General features: G+C 39.7%; 1 protein-coding gene across 1 annotated transcript in view; it reads left to right on the forward strand.

Annotated features, from left to right (window-relative positions):
* Nucleotides 1-5,349: 5,349 nt before the first annotated feature.
* The window catches only part of LOC141359408 (uncharacterized), a 108,788-nt gene continuing 96,441 nt past the window's right edge, over nucleotides 5,350-17,696 (forward strand). The window contains exons 1-9 of the mRNA XM_073861810.1: nucleotides 5,350-5,773; nucleotides 6,089-6,749; nucleotides 6,934-8,918; nucleotides 10,135-10,852; nucleotides 12,039-12,143; nucleotides 13,502-13,606; nucleotides 13,852-13,956; nucleotides 14,269-14,486; nucleotides 15,326-15,539. Coding sequence (XP_073717911.1) covers nucleotides 5,350-5,773; nucleotides 6,089-6,749; nucleotides 6,934-8,918; nucleotides 10,135-10,852; nucleotides 12,039-12,143; nucleotides 13,502-13,606; nucleotides 13,852-13,956; nucleotides 14,269-14,486; nucleotides 15,326-15,539 — 4,535 coding nt within the window. The remainder of the gene's footprint in view (nucleotides 5,774-6,088; nucleotides 6,750-6,933; nucleotides 8,919-10,134; nucleotides 10,853-12,038; nucleotides 12,144-13,501; nucleotides 13,607-13,851; nucleotides 13,957-14,268; nucleotides 14,487-15,325; nucleotides 15,540-17,696) is intronic.

Below are 17,696 nucleotides of genomic sequence, written 5' to 3' on the forward strand. Positions count from 1 at the left end.
ATCGCGTTGTCAGCAGTTGAAAGACACTTGTCGTGTGGGCATAGTGTGCATTTCACACGAATATTTTTGTCCTTTCGAGCAATACGCTGAAAGTTATGTGAATATCGCCCCAGTGGCTGAAACCCTCCGTCTTCATTTCCCGCTCCCCTTTGCACCAGCAGCTCCGTCAAATCAATCTCTATGGCAACGGCACACGTACAGGGACACGCATGCACGCACCACTTAAATAGACAGAACTTTACACCCAGGCAAACACTGCTTGGGTAACGCAGGAAAGCGCGTTCCTATAGTCTAGTAAAGTAGTGTAGTTACCAATATTATTAGTGTAATGCGTTACTTTACTTCGTTACCCAAAAAAGTAATGTAGTTACTGTAATCCGTTACTTTGTAACTCGTTACCCCCAACACTGATAATTAAAAAGTGTTTTGACTTAAGATTTAGTTTTTGACCTTTATTTTAATCTGAAAATCCTAGTGACAGTAATTTCTTAATTTTTGTCAGGAGTTATGAAAATGAAAAATGGTACATACCTTTAATTTGAAATATAACCCTCAGCCGCACTCATTGATAAAAACACTCCTCCGTGATCGTCATAAAAGCACTCGATAAAACAACATCCATCTGGGCTTTTAATTCAAAGTATGCATATTTGGAGAAATATTGATTCAATTTTATGTGTTTACTTCACATTTCTGCAGGGGGGGGGTAATATTTCATCCATTTTTATTCCCAACACGGCGATATGAGGAAGTTTGAGTCTGCAGTCATTCACACTCAGTTTGTTTCATTCATACGTGAAGCCGGAGGGCGCTAAAGTCTGAAAGTCTTTCATAAACTTTCATAGAAAGAATAAGACGTCATAGCTCAGCTCAGCAGCAGCTGTCAGTCAGACGTGAACTTGAACAGTGACCTGCAACGAGCGATCGCTGTTTTTATAATAACATGCAAATAAAGATGTTTTAAAACATGGAGACAATAAACACGATTAAGATTATATATGGTTGTTCTGTATTTTTAACGCTATGTCTGTTATTTTCATAACAGTACTGTATATTATAATGCTATGCTAAGCTAACAGTATAAATAACATAAAATTGTTTATTTTCGGTCTTATTTTATGATCCAAAGCCACATCAGATCACGCATGATTGTTTAAGCACTCGACTTTTGATGTTATAAAGTGAGTTTTATTATAAATGCTTTTATTCGTCGTGTTTTGATGGTATGCTAAGCTAACGTACTAGCTGTTCTGTAAACATCTGCTGTCTGGAGATATGAGATATATGTTTCTAGGAATAATTTCGACTTGTAAAGCTTCTTTAAGGTAAGTTTTTTTTTGTAAGAAAGGAATTTAATAAAAAGAAGGTGAATTGAGACAAAAGGAGGAAATAAAACACTAAATAAAATGTATGAGTAATTATTAATAATAATAATAAAATAAACATTTAGACAGCCATATCCAGGATTAAAAGTTGTTAATGACTCACGGAGCAATAGGACAATAAACTTAAAGGATGTTGTGAGATATAAATAAACAAACATTAGCTTAGCATTTTTGCTGTTTTCTCTAAATAAATTTACATGACATGGGTCTAAAAAACATTTCATAAAATACAGAGTTTTAGAGGTATCATCTTCAGATTTAAAACAGAACATGGTCAGACCTGTGGCTTTAACTGCAGAGCATTTCTAGATTGCTACAAGGCCAATTTCATTTAGATGTTCATAACAATATTTCATACATGTTTGGTGGAGTTTATAAAAAAGTATAATTTAAGCTCTCTATAACAACTTTTTTCATTATGACAGTAACTAATGTTCACCTCTTAATAAACTTCCAAGTGTCTGCTTTCAAATGAGACCAAACTTATGCTTTTAGTGCAAATACTTCATAAACTGTATCTATTTTAGTTTGGCTATGACAGTTTTTGTGGGGGGGTTCAGAAAATGGAAAGAGGGTTAACTAGACAACCAACCAATAACAGTCTTCAAAAGACATAGCAACAGGGTCAGCCCCGTCTCCTCACTAAGATAACAGTTTTTGTATTTTCCTTGCTCAAAGTTGCTCTCAGATCTTAAATCGCTATTAAGCTAAGACTTCTACATAGATGTTTTTAAGCTAAAGTATGAGCTCTCTGAGAGGATTCTAATAAGTTTTAGGAACATAGGCGTAGGCGAGAGCAGGGGTGAAAGTACAATTTTTCAGAAAACCGTAATTTTAAAAGATAATGTTTTAGACAGAAATATATTTTTGTGTAACACACAAGTGGGTCAAAAGGGTTGAGATGTTTTCTGAATTACTCATTTCTTTACTAGGAGGATATTTTCTTTAACTTGAAGGTGAAACGCCAACATTTCTAAGAATTTTCTAAGGATTGTTGATAGAATTACATAAAAATACCACCTACACATATTGGTGTGATACATAAATATTGTAAATCAATGCATTTCTTGACTATTCATTAAGAAAAATCACAGCTCTTTGCCTCTAACTCAATGTATTTCAATGGCTCAGTATGAGCTTCCTGGAATTAACTGAAGTCTCTATGAATCATGTGACGACTTCCATGGTCAAAAGTCTCTTCCTAAAGGGCTATGTATGGGTAAAATTTGTCGGCACCAACACTCATATATAAGCATAATATATTTCCATGTATTTTGATTATCTGTTTTAATACAGAGTTTATTTGATATTTTTCTATAACTGAATTAATAAGAATAGAACGTTTTGAGAATTTCTGAGATAAGTTGAATGCTGCTAGTATGTGTCGTGTTGGTCTTAAATTTTACTCATAATGGTCTTAAAAAGGTCTTAAATTTAACTTACTGAAACCTGCAAGAACCATGTCAGATTATTATGTAGTAAAATGTTTTTATTTCTGTTTTTTTGCATCATTAGTGAGAGATCAGGATCACCTGTGTTTAGTTCTGTGTCTTTAAAGAGTGAACGCTCCATCGGTGTTCCACCAAACCTCACTGAAGAAACACCAACAGCTACTAAAAGGTATTTCATGTGTTTTTTATTACTGGTCACATTAAGACAGTGTTAAGGGTCAAGTGTATATCATTTTTTTTTGACGTCTCACTTACAGTAGAGTTGTGCATCAGTTGAGTGTGGATTGACATAAAAAAAGTTATGCTGTAGTGTCCACCATCTGTCTGCATTCAATCCCTTACACTGTTGTCTGCTTATAATGTCTGATCACAGATTGTTACAGTTTCTTTTTTTGTGTGTCATTAGTGAGAGATCAGGATCACCTGTGTTTAGTTCTGTGTCTTTAAAGAGTGAACGCTCCATCGGTGTTCCACCAAACCTCACTGAAGAAACACCAACAGCTACTAAAAGGTATTTCATGTGTTTCTAATTGATGGTCACATTTAGGCAAGGCAAGTTTATTTGTATAGCACATTTCATACACAGAGGTCATTCAGAGTGCTTTACATAGAAATGAGAAAACAATATATAAAAGAGAAAAAAGAAAATGTAAAAATAATACATACACAATAAAATCACAATAAAAACAAATATACATGAGAATTTAAAATAACAATTAAAGAAAATAAATGTGATTTTAATAAAAACAGTTTAAAATGTTAAAAAGAATAAAACAGAAGTAAAAGTGACTTGAGTTAAAAGTGCAATCAGTGTGAAGCAGCACAGTGCTCATTCAGTAAATGCAGAGTTAAACAGATGTGTTTTTAATCTAGATTTAAAAGTGTTTACTGTTGAAGCACATCTGATCTCTTCTGGAAGCTGATTCCAGCTAGAGGTGGCATAATAACTAAATGCCGACGCACCTTGTTTTGAGTGAACCCTAATGATCTGAGTAATCTTTTAGGTTTATATTCAGTTAGCATATCAGTCATGTATTTGGGTCATAAGCCATGAAGTGATTTATAAACTAGTAGTAATACTTTTAAACTATTGTAAATGTAACTGGAAGTCAGTGTAAGGACCTGAGGACTGGAGAAATGTGATCAGATATTTTGGTTCTGGTCAGAATTCTGGCAGCAGCGTTTTGTATTCGCTGCAGCTGTCTAATGGTCTTTTTGGGGATCCGAGTAAGGAGTCCATTGCAATAATCCACCCTGCTGGTGATGAAAGCGTGAACAAGTTTATCTAAATCCTGTCTTGAGACAAAACATCTAATTCTGGCTATATTTCTTAGATGGTAGTAAGCTGATTTGCTTATCGCTTTCACGTGACTACTAAAATTAAGGTCAGACTCTAAAATTACACCAAGATTTCTGACTTTATTTTGTGTCTTTAGACCCCTAGAGTCAAGGTATGTGTTAACTTTGAGAGTTTCATCTTTATTTCCAAATACAATGACTTCAGTTTTGTCTTTTTTTAACTGGAGGAAGTTTTGACGCATCCAACAGTTAATTTCATCAATGCATTTACATAGAGAGTCAATGGGGCTGTAGTCATTAGGTGACAGGGCTAAGTATATCTGGGTGTCATCTGCATAGCTGTGGTAAGCCAATTTGGTTCTTTGTTATTATTTGACCAAGTGGGAGCATATACAAATTAAACAGAAGTGGTGCAAGAATAGAGCCCTGCGGGACTCCACATGTCATGGATGTCCACTCAGATTTATGGTTACCTATGTTCACGTAGTAACCTCTTCCTTGTAGGTATTATTTAAACCATTTGAGGACCATCCCAGACAGCCCTACCCAGTTTTCCAGTCTATGTAAGAGTATGGTGTGATCTACTGTGTCAAAGGCAGCACTAAGATCTAGTAGCACCAGCACTGATATTTTACCTGAATCAGAGTTTAAGCGAATATCATTTATTATCTTTATGAGCACTGTCTCTGTGCTGTGATGCTGACGGAAACCAGATTGAAAATTGTCCAGATAGCCATTTGAGTTTAGGAATTTGTTCAGCTGATTGTGTAGTGGCAGGTTGTGGCCACCTGATGGGGCTAGAGGTCCAGGTTGTTAAGATATAACTGAGTAGAATAAATAAAGAGTTGTCTGATTTCATCCAGTGAGTTGTATCCTTGAATACAGTGTATAGAGGAACAATACATGGTGTCAGAAACGGTTAACCCACGACAGACAGAGTCTAGTAGCACAGATAAATTGTCGGAGCAGTTTAATGGGGTGTAGAGTGATAATCTGTGGAGCAAGTGAGAGCGAGCAGCGAAAGCTAACAACGGGCTAGCGGCAAGCTAAAAACACACAGTATGGACCACATATTTACTATCACGCCACCGGGACCATTCGATTTCGAGCCAAGCTCGTGGCCGACATGGATTAAAAGGTTGGAACGCTTCAGGATTGCGTCGGGATTGAAAGAAAAAGACGGCGCATACCAGGTGAATTCTCTCATTTATACGATGGGTGAAAAGGCTGACGATATTCTGAGCTCACTGCAGTTGACAGAAGAGAAAGAAAAAGACTTTGAGGAGGTAGAAAAGGCATTTGATGGACATTTTGTGGGCGTGCATAATGTAATTTATGAACGAGCCAAGTTTAATAAAAGATGTCAAGATGTCGGAGAATCTGCTGAAAACTTTATCACCTCAGTACATAAGCTAGCTGAACATTGCAAATATGGCACCTTACGTGAGGAAATGATCCGAGATAGGATTGTGGTTGGCATACGTGATGCTAAATTGTCTGAGAAGCTGCAGCTCAACCCAAATTTGGATTTAGCTACAGCTATACTTCAAGTAAGGCAACATGAAGAAGTAAAAAAGCAACAAGCTGTTCTGCGGTCAGCTGATTCGCCAGGACAAATAGATGCATTCTCTCATATCAGTAAAAGACAAGCTCAAAGGAAAAAATCCTTTTAACGCGGAAGCCATTATCACCCTCAATTTACATCAACTAAGTCAAAACATTGCGGGAGGTGTGGCAAAACCCCAAAACATTCATAGACTGAATGCCCAGCAAAAGATGTCGAGTGTAGAAAATGTCGAAAGAAGGGACACTTTGCGGCTGCGTGCAGATCAGTTCAAACGCTGGATTCAATTGAAGAGGATGCGGCAGCTTATCTCGGGGCTGTTGACTATCCACTGTCATCCAAATGGACCTAAATACTTACCATAAATGGCAACCCATTGCGTTTTAAAGTGGACACGAGTGCGTCTGTGACTGCGATCCCCGAATCAGAGTTCACACTGGATAGATATGGCAGATACTCACCACAGTGCAGACCGCTACTAGGTCCCGCTGACCAACCTTTGAATGTTAAAGGGCAGGTGCATGCGGTTATTCAGCGAGGGGACAAAAAGATTGAGGAAGAGGTGTTCATCGTGCAAGACCTGACCATACCCTTATTGGGTCTTCCTGCTATCCGCAGACTACAGATGATTCCCCAGCTCAATAGTATCGATGATGCAGAAACTCACTTTCGCTCAACTTACCCAGATGTACTTAAAGGGCTGGGAAACCTTAAGGGTGAGTACAAAATCAAACTAAGAGACAATGCAACACCCTATGCCCTCTCTGCACCGCGACGTGTAGCTATACCACTCCGAGCCAAAGTCAAAGAGGAACTAGACCGGATGGAGAAGATGGGAGTCATAGCCCGTGTTGAAGAACCGACTGAATGGTGCGCGGGCATGGTCCCTATAGTAAAATCATCTGGGAAAATTTGCATTTGTGTGGACTTAACCCGGCTGAACGAGAGTGTCATCAGAGAGAGACATATCCTACCGGCAGTGGATGAGACACTGGCCAAGCTGGAAGGAGCCAGAGTCTTTACAAAGCTGGATGCGACATCAGGCTTCTGGCAGGTGCCACTCCACAAAGACTCAATGCTGTTGACCACTTCATTACTCCAGAGGGGCGCTATTACTTCAAAAGGCTACCTTTTGGTATATCTTCGATGCCCGAACATTTCCAGAAGAGGATTTCACAGCTGATTGATGGTGTTGACGGAGTCCTTTGTCATGCTGATGATGTTCTTGTTATAGGAAAAGACCAGGAGATGACAGGCTGCATAGCGTGCTACAAAAATTCAGAGAGGCTGGACTCACACTACATGAGAAATGCCAGTTTGCCCTGACAGAAATCTGCTTCCTGGGTCATGTCATAAATAATCAAGGCATCAGAGCAGACCCGGGTAAAATAAAGGCAATCCTTGACATGCCTGAGCCAAAGGATGTGGCTGATGTCCACCGTTTTATGGGTATGGTGAACTTTGTAGGAAAATTTTTGCCACGCCTGCCTGATCTGACAAAGCCCATCCGTGACCTGCTAAAGACAGAGAACAGTTGGACATGGGGAGCACCTCAACAGAAAGCGTTTCTGGAGACAAAAAAAGAATTGGGGTCAGAGACGGTGTTAGCTCAGTACAGCCCAAATCACGAAACCATGGTATCAGCTGATGCCTCTTCGTATGGATTAGGAGGTGTCTTGACACAAAAACAGACAGATGGTGAGTGGAGACCTGTCGTTTTCATTTCTAGAAGTTTGACTAAAACCGAATCAAGATACGCTCAGATAGAAAAGGAGGCTTTAGCTGTGACCTGGGCATGTGAGCGCCTGCGAGGATATTTGAGTGGACTGGATTTTACAATAAGAACTGATCACAAGCCACTCATAACACTTCTGAAGTCCAGAGCATTGGATGACCTCCCGCCAAGGATTATCAGATTCAGACTCCGGCTGCTCAGATTCAATTTTAACATCAGCCATGTCCCAGGTAAAAACCTAATTACAGCGGATGCCCTGTCCAGAGCGCCTCTCCCAGCCACAGCTACAGAGGCGGAGCTAGACTTGGAAAGAGAATGTAAAGCTTATCTGGACAGTGTTGTAGATAGTTTGCCAGCCACACCGACAAAGCTGGAACAGATTAAAGGTGCACTAACTTCAGATGACATATGCAAACGTCTCAGCCGATACATTGCAAATGGTTGGCCAGGACACAGACGAGATGTCCCTGAGCAGCTGCTATCCTATTGGCCACATCGGTCACTCTTGCATGAAGGAAGAGGACTGCTTATGAAAGGAGAGAGACTTATAATCCCTGAGTGCATGAGACCTGACATCCTGCAAAGACTTCACCAGGGTCACCAGGGTATCAACAAATGTCTAGCCAGGGCCAGAGAATCAGTTTGGTGGCCAGGTATTACATCTGCAGTAAAGCAAATGGTCGAGAGATGTCAGATTTGTGCACGTGAAGCTCAAATACCAGCTGAGCCTCTACTCACGACTGAACTCCCGAACAGACCATGGCAGAGAGTCGCGGCCGACCTTTTCCAATGGCAGAATGGTAACTATTTAGTCATGATAGACTATTTCTCTCGCTATATTGAAGTTTGCTCCCTGCAAAGCAGCACATCAGCAAAACAGACAATTGCCAGATTTAAAGCCGTGTTTGCCAGATACGGATGTCCTGAAGTGCTGGTTACGGACAATGGTCCGCAATTTTCCTGCCATGAATTCGCTCAATTTGCACAGGACTATGACTTTACCCATGTGACAAGCAGTCCCTATTACCCCCGTGGCAATGGGGAGGCGGAACGGGCCGTCAGAACTGTGAAGTCCCTTTTAGCTAAAGAGGGAGATTTCCACAAAGCTCTGCTGGCTTACAGAGCCACTCCATTGGCGCAAGGGAGCTCCCCAGCACAACTGCTGATGGGGAGGAGGATCAGAACACCAGTCCCAGTGTCACCAGAACAGTTACAACCACAGTGGCCTGATCTCGACAAATTCAGAGAAAAGGATACAGCGCTGAAACTGCAACAGGAACAAACATTCAATCGGAGACACCGTACTCACACCCTACCGTCTCTCCAGCCGGGACAGCATGTATGGATCAAACCTTCAAGCACAAAAGGGACAGTTGTTAATACTGCAACTACACCACGTTCTTATGAGGTAGAGACCCCGGATGGAAGACGGCTGCGGCGCAACCGTTCACACCTCAGGAAAGTTCCGGTGCCTCCTGCACCAGGTGAAATGATAATGACTAGGTCAGGGAGACTGTCTAAGGCTCCTGAGAGACTAGACCTTTGAACATGAAACACATGCATTAACACAACAGAGTAAAAGGAAAAAAAGAGTCATAATTTTCTGTTTGAAAAGTTGAATGTTTATTAGAAAACATATATTTGATTTATTGAAGTTTACAGTTACTTTAAGATAAGTCTACAAAAAGGGCTACTGTGAAGTAAAAGGTCTTCTGTTCATTTCTCTGGTTACGCGTTTAAGTTAAAGAAGGAATACGTAAAGTTGTAAAATAAGTGATTGCAACAATGGAGTAGCTATACTGTTAAATGTATCCCATGTTCTGTTAAAACAAGTATTCTTTCATCTTAAAGGAGGAGATGTAGTGGCAGGTTGTGGCCACCTGATGGGGCTAGAGGTCCAGGTTGTTAAGATATAACTGAGTAGAATAAATAAAGAGTTGTCTGATTTTATCCAGTGAGTTGTATCCTTGAATACAGTGTATAGAGGAACAATACAATTGAAAACAACCTTTTCAATGATTTTGCATGTAAACGGAAGATTTGAGATTGGTCTGTAGTTGCTAAGTATGGTTTGTCTAGGTTACTCTTTTTTAGGAGAGGCTTAACAACTGCTGTTTTTAATGACTCTGGAAAAGTGCCTGTGATCAGAGAGATATTTACTATTTTTAGTCAGTTTCTAAGCAGTTACCTTTTTGAGGAAAGATGTGGGGAGCGTGTCAAGGCTGCTAGTTAACTAAGAAGTTACTGTGTGCACAGTTCATTTCTTACACCTTACATTTCTTAAACAGTTGTTTGGTGCTTTTATCTGAATGGTATGTGTGTTAGGTTGCAGCCTAACATGTTGTAACATGTTGTGATATACAGATAGGCCTTCTTTTGTATTTACATGCTTTTGTTTAGATTTTGTTAGTGGATCCACACACACAAATCATACAAGAATTTCATGTTAGCATGAAGGCAACAATACAGTTTGAAGGCTCTCGCTCCAAGGAATTTCCAGTTCTCTGTGGTGTAAAGCAAGGCTGTGTACTAGCTCCAACTCTTTTCGGCATATTCTTTTCTGCTGTCCTGCGCCGAGCTTTCCCTGTTCCATCTGGAGTGCTTCTTCACACACGCAGCTCTGGCAATCTCTTCAACCTGGCAAGACTACGTGCCAAAACAAAGATCAACTGAGTCCATATCCGGAACTCCTATATGCAGACGATGCCGTCTTCATTGCCAACTCTGAGACTGAGCTCCAGGTTTTGTGCTCCTCCTTTGCTGCAGCATGCGAGGAGTTCGGACTGAAGATCAGTCTGGGAAAAACAGTGGTCTTTGCTCAACCTGCTACGCTTTCACCCACAATCACCATCAATAACTGTGTACTGACAAACGTCTCAAAGTTCACCTATCTGGGTTCCACAGTCGACACCTTCAACAAACTAGACTGTGAATTTGACATCCGTATTGGGAAAGCATCAACAACCTTCGGCAGGCTCAGCGAGAGAGTATGGAAGAACAACTCGCTGTCTCTCCGCCTAAAAATTCAAGTTTACGAGGCCTGTATACTCAGCACTCTCCTGTACAGCAGTGAAACCTGGGCCACCTACCACAGACACGAACATCGTCTGAACACCTTCCACTTTCGTTGCCTGCGCTCAGTCATCAGCATAACCTGGAAGGATCACGTTCCAAATTCGGCTATCCTTTCTACAACAAGTGCACAGACCTCTACACTACGCACACGCCGCTTACATTGGGCTGGCCACATCTACCGGATGGATGAAAACCGGTTACCAAATGCAATCCTGTATGACGAAATTGCTGATGGCCCTTGCCCAGTCGGGCGGCCGAAGCTCCGTTATAAGGATGTCCTGAAGCATGACCTTCGGTCGTTCGGTCTATCAAGTGATAACTGGAAAACCTTGCCGCTGACCGAGTAATGTGGCACTCCTCTATAAGATCTGGTGCCTCAAGATCTCACCTGCAGTATTTAGACTTCCTCAACAGTAGAAGCCTGAAGCACCTCACCAATCGTCGTTCTCGACGCAAAGGGCCTGAATGAATGAATGAATGAATGTTAGTGGATGGTGAGTTTTGGTGATGCCCATCAATATGTGAAATCTAACATAGTGCTTAAACACTTAATTTAACTACTGTGTCATTATGGCGTAAATAGTAAAGTGAACAACTGCATTTACGTTAAAGGAACAGTATGTAAGAAATTTGTATCAATGAATCATAAAATGGCCCTGATATGTCACTAGACATTAAGAATTCATTTTCATTTCAAATACATATATCACTCACAACAGTGGTCCGGCCAGGATATTGTCACTTAAAAATTGGAGTTGCAGCCCTCAACTGATGTTTATGTTGTCATTTTGTGTATTGGCCACTAGTTGTGTGATTGCAGTACCAGTTTTAGCCACAAGTTTTGTGATTGCAATACCAGTTTTGACCACAATCCTACATACTGTTTCTTTAAAGCAACACCAAAGAGTTTTTTTTTACCTTAAAATAACGTTTCCAAAAAAGTTTCAGTGGTTCATCCACTCGAAACAGGGTGAATGGCACTTTCACATTCGCTTTGCAGCCCTCTATCAGCCAAAACCGCACTAAAGAAGTTTCCAACCGTCGGGTCGCTGCCCTGTAGTTCGGGTGAAAATTACAAAACTTGCTTTACGGCAGACCTACAATCCAATCAGAGCCAGCTATGCTGCAGTATTTATGACAGTGGTAATGGACAATTACGCTTCTAACCTGTAGGGGGAGCAAAGAGCAAAATGTCTTTAGTGTTGCTTTAAGTAGTCTAAATCAGTAAAAGTATCACAATGTATTTCTAATACAGCAAATTACCATGTTACCTTTTACACAAGAAAATTATTTAATAAACAAATAAATATGCCGCAAGTTTAACCCCCCAATGGTAGATCCAAAGTTATGCCCTTGCCTTCTAGAGCAATACACAAATATTGAAAAGACGCTTGAATTGAAAGGCATCTTTGAATAAAGCAGCTATTTAGACTGTGTTAGGTGTACACATGCACTGTTGTCTGATTATAATGTCTGCTCACAGATTAGTATGTAGTAAAACATTTTTTCTTTGTTTTTTGCTTTATTAGTGATAGATCAGGATCACCTGTATCCAGTTCTGTGTCTATAAAGAGTGACTGCTCCATTGGTGTTCCACCAAATCTCAGTGAAGAAACACCAACAGCTGTTAAAAGGTATTTCATGTGTTTTTAATTGATGGTCACATTTAGGTGGTGTTTACATTAGAGCGTTTGTATTTAAAAAATGTTCTTAAAAGGCATTTTAAAATGAAAACAATCCTTGTCTATACTGGAATTTCAAAAAATGTCTTTGTCCACATTATACAACCATCAACACATGAAACATGACCCACCCACACTGGGATGCACATAAAGGTGTAAAATAACTTATTACTCTAATAACAGCTTACCTTAAGTGCATATATGCAGCCTAGGGGTGTGCGATATTGGAAAAAATTCATATCTGAATAATTTTGCAGATTACGATAACCGACGTCCCCTTCAAAATGTATTTGTGAAAGTCTTATATTGTTCCAGCTCCCTCCCACAACATATTATTATGATGAATGGGTTAATGTTAATGTTACTAACCAAACAGAAAAGTCTTTATGATTCAAAACGGAAGCATGCAAGTAAACCATGCTAAACAGTAGCATACATGAAGCAAAAATAGAATTATAATACAAGACAGCAAATGCAAACTTCTGTCAAACATAAGAGGTGATGCATTTAGCCTACATAAACTTCTATTGCTTTAATGTAGCATGTACAAATGTAAGAAAAAGAGCCATCAAAGTGCCCAGGTTGAGAAAAGATAAGGAGAAACGTACAGAGTATGTATACTGCTATATATAATGAAGTATATAATGAAGTATAATACAAAAGTATTAGGATCACTTTTACTTATTCATATTTTCCCACATATAATAGCAAATTCATTAAAACTGTGGAACAACAAAAATGGAACATAATAAAGTCAATATTATGACAGAAGACAATCCAAAATAAATAAATAAAAACAGAAACACTTACTGGTGGTAATTTTTTTATAATAGTTTATAAATGTATACAGAAATTTAATTTGTTAGTTTAGTGCAAGGTTTTAATAGGCCTTATTTAAAGAACTTTTATAAAATAATGTATATTTAAAAGATAAAAAAAACACTGCTTATATATTTTCATGTATTATTATACATTAAATATTAGAATTTAAAAAGTACATTTACAGAGATATTTTACTTTTTTAAATCTTAAAATAGCTCTGCAGCCATCCAATGAAATGTCAATCTCAGAAATGGCTGTTTGAGACCCCTGGTCTAGCTGAAAGCGATTCGGACATAAACACATTAATGTAATCAGGGCCTTAGATCCTGTTGGAGGGCCAGGTGTACTTTATTTTTGCACGCAGTGTTACTGCAGTGTCCACTGTGTGTCTGTAAGTCATCCCTTACACATGCACTGTTGTCTGGTTATAATGTCTGATCACAGATTAGTATGTATTAAAATACCTCTTCGGTTTTTTGGTTCATAAGTGAGAGATCAGGATCACCTGTATCCAGTTCTGTGTCTATGAAGAGTGAACGCTCCATCGGTGTTCCACCAGGATTCAGTGAAGAAACACCAACTGCTACTAAAAGGTATTTCATGTGTTTCTTATTACTGGTCACATCTTAACTGTGTTAAGGGTCAGGTGTAATTTATTGTTTGTGACATCTCGCTTACAGCAGAGTTGTGCACAGTATGAGTTGTGTGTAGATTGCCATGAGAAAGTGTTGCTGTAGTATCCACCGTCTGTCTGCAGTCAATCCCTTACACATGCACTGTTGTCTGGTTATACTAACTGATCACAGATTATTACAGTTTATTTTTTGTGTGTCATTAGTGAGAGATCAGGATCACCTGTATCCAGTTCTGTGTCTATAAAGAGTGAACGCTCCATCGGTGTTCCACCAAACCTCACTGAAGAAACACCAACAGCTACTAAAAGGTATTTCATGTGTTTCTTATTGATGGTCACATTTAGACCATGTGTTAAGGGTCAGGTGTAATTTATTTTTTTGTTTACAAACCCCCACAACTTTACTCAACAATTTCTGTACTTCCTGCTTGGCTACTGTTCAGACGCTTTTACTTTGCGCTTTTGCTTTTTCGCTTTTATCTTTTGATTTAACTAACAGCATTTCAGCACAGTGCTCAAACTAAACAATTGAGCACTCAAACTAAAACGACAAATTCCTGGAACTTTATTGATATTTGGAATATTCAACAACTTGGGGAATTTGTCATTGCGGTCTACTAGTCTGTTATTGCTGGCAGTTGACATTCCTAAAACAGGCAACACTGCTGCCCGCACTCAAACAGAAGATAAAATGCCTTCTTTTGGATCCACCTGCTGCTCGAACTGCCACAGACTTTTACAAAAGATTGCAGTTCTGGAAACAAAGTTACTTGTGGTGCTGCCGACCCTGCCAGAACATACAGCGGAGCTTCATCGTGGTCCTTCTCAACATAAAGCTGGTGAGTCCTGTGAACCTAATGATTTTAAACAGGTCATAGTGAGCTCAGAGAAACCTACAGTAATCGAGGACACAAACCGATGGCATAAACAGGGTGCGAGACCCAAAAGTGCTAAAGACATTAGACTGTCACGAGTGTCACAAATTGCTGCATTAGCATAATCTACCCCAGATATGGGTACATCTCGAGTAGCCAATATTGATATTCTTCCACCCCCTGTACGGCTTGAAAACAGATTTGAAGCACTAATGAGTTTGGGTGAAGAATCCCCAAATGTTAATGGACACAGATCACATCAGCCAGTAACTTACAGAGCTAAAAGACGCTCAACATCATATAGGCAGCGGCGCTCCGCTCAGACAGCAGCCGAGCCAAACACGCTAATAGTGGGTGACTCTATTATCAGAAACTTTGGAAGCAAACCTACCCGTACATACTGTTTTCCTTGGGCAATGGTTTCTGATGTTAACAAGGAACTTTGCAACATTCTGATGAAACATAAGTCTGTCAGTCGGATTGTCATACATGTAGGAAAGAATTATATTTGGAAAGAGCAGTCTGAGCTCCTTAAGAGGGATTTAAATGAACTTTTTGAAACACTTGCAAGACTGAAAGTTCAATCTTTCATCAATGGACCTCTCCCAGCCCGAGGAACAAATATGTTCTCTCGGCTACTAAGTTTAAATTCATGGCTGCAAAAAGCTGCACCATGAAAGGACTGAATTACATCGACAATTTAAATATCTTCAGAAGTCAAAAGCAACTTTTTAACACAGATGATATCCACCCAAACAAACTAGGTTCTAGGTTGCTTAAAAACTGTATATTTCATTCATCAGCTGAGTGTGCCAGTCCACTCATGAACGGCCTAAATGACCACAGGATTTTACACCAGCACCTGGATGGACATTCAGATGACAAGGATAACACTCTGCAGTCACAACAATTACTGTTCACAGACACAGCTCAGGCTGAGCCCTGCCCACAGACCTCGCTACAGCTGGATTGTGAATCAACACCCAAGGACGTTTCTGTGGATAACTACCAGGAAAGGCATGATAACACTCCCCAGCCTCCAGGAACACCAGAATCACAGCTGATGTCATCACATTCTCTCTCCCTTTCTCCAACGTCACCATTTCTATGCTTTTCAGAGAAAATGGAGACACTGGTATCTGCTGGAACAAAGCTCTCCCACTCTTTTGCTGTGAGTCCCCAAATAATAACCAAGAAACGGCGGGCTCCTCAACCACCAAAGCCTCTGGTCCCAGCTCGCCCTCCCTCTCCATCTGAGAGAGCACTCCGACCTCTGCGTCATGGATCATACCAGCACTCATCTGCAAACAGCACTGGTAACTGATATGTGTTGGGTCCCCGCTACGACAGCAGTAACAATCATAAATATTTTAAGAACAAGCAGGAGAGGAGACCAATATCCTTTTAGCTTTCCCTATCTCTGTCCTGATATGTGATAGATGGCAATTCTATCTAATCTACTGGCTTTTAGACATCATCCTGACATTGATACAGGGCCAAAAGCAGTTACTGTTAAATTAGCACTTTTAAACATCCGTTAACTAATGAACAAATAATTTTTAGTTAATGATCTTATCACCACTAACAACCTGGACTTTATGTTTCTAAATAAAACCTGGTTAGATGACAGCTGCAGCGTACATTATACATGATAGCATCTATAAGGATCAGTGATGCGCGGGTTGATCCAAAATAAGCGGGTGCCTGCGGTCATCCGTGGTTACCCGTTGTTATGAGTCATCCAAAAAAAATGTTCATGATATTTGGGTTGCGGTCAGTCGGGTTGTTTGAAATAAAGATGCCAGTAAACTATTTTAAACAATTACTACTTTTAAAAAAAGCAGGCCAGGGAGCAGGTTGGGTACACTATTTATTTTTTATTTTTTTGCAGTTCGAGTTGCGAGTGGGTTAGTTGAAAACGTCGGTCGGGTGCGGGTTGTTTATACATTGACCCGTGCATCACTGATAAGGACAGTCTTCGTCCTTTCAATTTAGAACTAGGCACAGTTAGACAGACCTTCTTTTAAACATCATAAACAACAACATAAACAACACTCGCACTCTTTTTGTTACTATAGAGAGACTAACAAACCCCCCAAATCAAGTTCCTGGTGAAATGCTCTTTGACAACAAATGCAATCAGTCTGCAACCTTTTTCTCTGAGAAGATCAGTAATATCAGAATGACGATCAATACGGCCTCATATTGTACTGTGGTCAGTCAGATATCATTGCAACAACCTCAGAAATTAGTCATTCTCTCAGAATTTGACATAATTGATATAAAAACCTTGGAAGAAACAGTACAACATCTTAAAACATCAACTTGCAGCCTTTCTTAAAAAGGTAACTGCTTAGAAACTGACCTCTTAAAAATAGTAAATACCTCTCTGGTCACAGGCACTTTTCCAGAGTCATTAAAAACGGCAGTTGTTAAGCCTCTCCTATAGACCAAACCATACAAAGCAATTAGAGACCAATCTCAAATCTTCCATTTATAGGCAAGATTATTGAAAAGTTTGTTTTCAAACAGCTGAACAAATTTATAAACTCAAATGGGTATCTGGACAATTTTCAATCTCGCTTTCGTCAGCATCACAGCACAGGGCTCAATTCTTGCACCACTTCTGTTTAATTTGTATATGCTCCCACTGATTTTCATTGATTGATTTTCTGATATGTTTCTCATTTCTATGTTAACTCTTTCACCGCCAGCGTTTTTAAAAAAGTTGCCAGGCAGCTCCAGCGGTTTTCATGATTTTCACAAAAGTTTAATGCTTTCCAGAAAATGTTGTTCTTTAAATATATAAACATACAATATAACAAATTAAAGAACAGACCCTCTGCTTTCAAACAAAAAAAAACGTTTCATCCTACCTTCAGTAGTTCTTTTATAATCAGCTTTTGAATATGGGTAGGTTTCTGCAAAAACACCACATTTTGAGCAAAAAGCTTAGATAATTCCATTTTTGTGACAGACTCTTCATAGAGATCCCATTCAGAGCGATCTTTAAAACAGACACGGACATGCAGCCGCTTGCCATAAGGCAAGACTTCCGGGTTTAAAAAGTGCGGAAGCCACCTGGTGGATAATAGCGGTATTGCGGAAAGATGGAAATACTCGTCATTGGCGGGGAAAGAGTTAAGCACTTTGAATGACCTCTGTGTATGAAAT

Source organism: Misgurnus anguillicaudatus, chromosome 23 (genome assembly GCF_027580225.2).
Source record: "Misgurnus anguillicaudatus chromosome 23, ASM2758022v2, whole genome shotgun sequence".
Lineage (NCBI taxonomy): Eukaryota > Metazoa > Chordata > Actinopteri > Cypriniformes > Cobitidae > Misgurnus > Misgurnus anguillicaudatus.